At 40.9% G+C, this 2,500-nt stretch overlaps 1 protein-coding gene across 1 annotated transcript in view; it reads right to left on the minus strand.

Annotated features, from left to right (window-relative positions):
* Positions 1–2,500, minus strand: part of SALL3 (spalt like transcription factor 3) — a 22,792-nt gene that overhangs the window by 1,816 nt on the left and 18,476 nt on the right. The window contains exons 3-4 of the mRNA XM_050941778.1: positions 1,994–2,334; positions 1–604 (exon numbers count right to left, since the gene is read on the minus strand). The exon at positions 1–604 is cut by the window's left edge and continues 1,816 nt beyond it. Of these exons, the coding sequence (XP_050797735.1) occupies positions 173–604; positions 1,994–2,334 (773 nt within the window). The 3' untranslated portion in view covers positions 1–172. The remainder of the gene's footprint in view (positions 605–1,993; positions 2,335–2,500) is intronic.

Here is a 2,500-nt window from a genome sequence, read left to right on the forward strand (position 1 = left end):
TGCAAGACAACTTTTCAGCAGCCACAAAGTTACGTATTTTTGCTATGGGAAAATTTTAAAGGGAACCTATGTATTTAGGTCAGGAAACTAATCTTAACTTCAAAAACTGTACATGAAATAGAACAAATGTGGTGTTGAGTAATGGTCCAACAGTTATTTGTACTGAATGCTTTTAATTTATGCCAATCTCTTTGTTATCCTCAATAAATCTTGTGAATGGACGACTGGCTCCAGTTTCAGAACTTGCTTTGTCCAGACCAACAATGGGAGGGCTGCTGCCAGTGCGAGCTTTGTCCATGCCACTGGTAATGTTACTTAAAGATGGAATGGCACTTCCACCTAAACTTACTGGGAGCTGGGGAATGCCTCCGTTCTGTATGACAGAAATCTCATTGTTCTTCATAGCAAGTCCGTTAGTGATAGCTGCAGCATACTGATTCCAAAAATTTGGGTCAACATTCATTGCCCGAGCTGCCAAATCCTTTTGGAACATTTCAGAAAACTTCAGAGCGTCACCACCTAACAAAGCCATTGGGTTTTCCACGGATAGTCGACGACCACGTCTTGCAGGGGCATTATTCCACATATGAGTTCCCATGTGAACCTGTATAGAAAATAGAAATGGGAAACATCTACAAATTAGCACATTTCAATAAGCTAGTTGGTCTGAATATTCGGTATAGCAATTAAAATAAAACAAAGAGAAAAAAGCCATCCTTAAGTTCACATTTAATGAAATTAGATTACAATTATTTTGCCAAGCGGTATTCTTATGGACAATGGGAGTTGTAGTCCATATTAAAACTTATAAAAAAATATTCATGTAAGTCGTCAACCTACACATTTCTTTTCACTGAAAACAAATACAATGCAACAACAAGGTATATGAATCAATTTCAAATGCCAACTGGAAGTTCTGACATGCATAAAAACACATGACCACCTTGAGAATTACTAGGCCTAGGAGACACTTAGAAGTCTTAAGCCTCTTACCCCATCTAAGCGTTATTTCCTCTGCTCTTGACCTTTTTGTGTCCTCCTGTCTTTCTCTCCTCTGTTCTCTTAATATTTCTCCAGACACTACTTCACTCATTCTTATTCTCTTTCCTCAAAGATTATATACATTAAAAATATTTTTTTACTAAGGTGTGGCCCTTTATGCCTCTAACTTCCTGATACTTACCTGGGTTGTGAGGATGAGAGACGGTGCTCCCGTGATACATCGTTTTATGTCACTGAGTACCAGCTTACCAACCTGCATAGTGACACATGCACTACATGCAGAGTGGAAACTGGACTGTGTAACAAAGGCATCCCAGTAAGCTCTGGGTCACTGGAGAAGCATTGCTTATAATTTTACTACACAACAACAAGAAGAGAGAAGGGAGCAGAGCTAGATCTTAACAGCTAAAGGATGCCCATAATGTTTTTTTAATTATTTTCATATATGGGGAGGTCTTCTAGTTAGAAAGGGTTTAGGAATAATCTTTGCCTACCACCCTCCTTGGCAACCACGTACACAATTGCACAGAGTACAGGTTAAAATTGCTCACTGACTGTCACAGGATTCTGTGTCATTCCTGCCTCTTTGCAGTGACTTGTGCTTTATTTCTTCCTACCTTTTTTATATAGCAAGCTTATTTCACACCAGTGTTCCACAGGATGGCACAAATGTACAACACAGATACATTTTATGAGACTCAGGTGTGCACCACCATGTGCCTTGTCACGTATGTGTACGCAAGCTCTTGGAGCTGATTTTAAAGTACACAGCAATGTGCACCCACAAATCAGAGGGTAGGATCAAGCCCTGGTTCTTTAAACATGTTGAGAGCATGAAACAGTACCATACAATAAATGTTTTCTTTATCTTCTCTTTCCTCCTCACCTTGATGACAACAACAAAATGAGAGCTTGCTAAGTTCAGATGTAGTACATTTTTAAACCCCACATTCTTACAGTTTTGTTTGAGATTTGAGAGTTTTCTTCTTACCTTAAGATTCCCTTTTGTGGTAAAAGCTCTACCACAAATTGTGCAACCAAATGGCTTTTCACCAGTATGGGTGCGCTCATGTATCTGTAGTGCACTTGCTGAGGAGAAGGTCTTCCCACATGATTGACAGTTATGCTGCTTGGGAGTCCGACGTGGCGGGGGTGCCAGCATAGGAGTGATGCCTGGACTCATCACTGTCTGTGGTGCAGCAGGAACGTGGATTCCAGCTGGAAGCGAGGGAACCTCACCCAGTGAGATCGGCTTGCTGTGACCATTCACTTCCATTTTGATCATGGTAGGCGCAGTGCTGGTGACCAGGCTAGGAGTACTTTGGCTGGGACCTAGAGTAAAGTTGGGTTCAAATAACTGAGAAGGCAGCTCTTTTAATTTGTGCGTCAGTAAGTGCTGTTTTAAATTACCCATAGTGGAACACCCACGATTGCAGACTGTACAAATAAATGGACGTTCTTTAGTATGGCTGCGGTAGTGAATTTCCAATGCACTCTT

The sequence above is a fragment of the Gopherus flavomarginatus genome, chromosome 2, assembly GCF_025201925.1.
Source record: "Gopherus flavomarginatus isolate rGopFla2 chromosome 2, rGopFla2.mat.asm, whole genome shotgun sequence".
Classification (NCBI taxonomy): domain Eukaryota; kingdom Metazoa; phylum Chordata; order Testudines; family Testudinidae; genus Gopherus; species Gopherus flavomarginatus.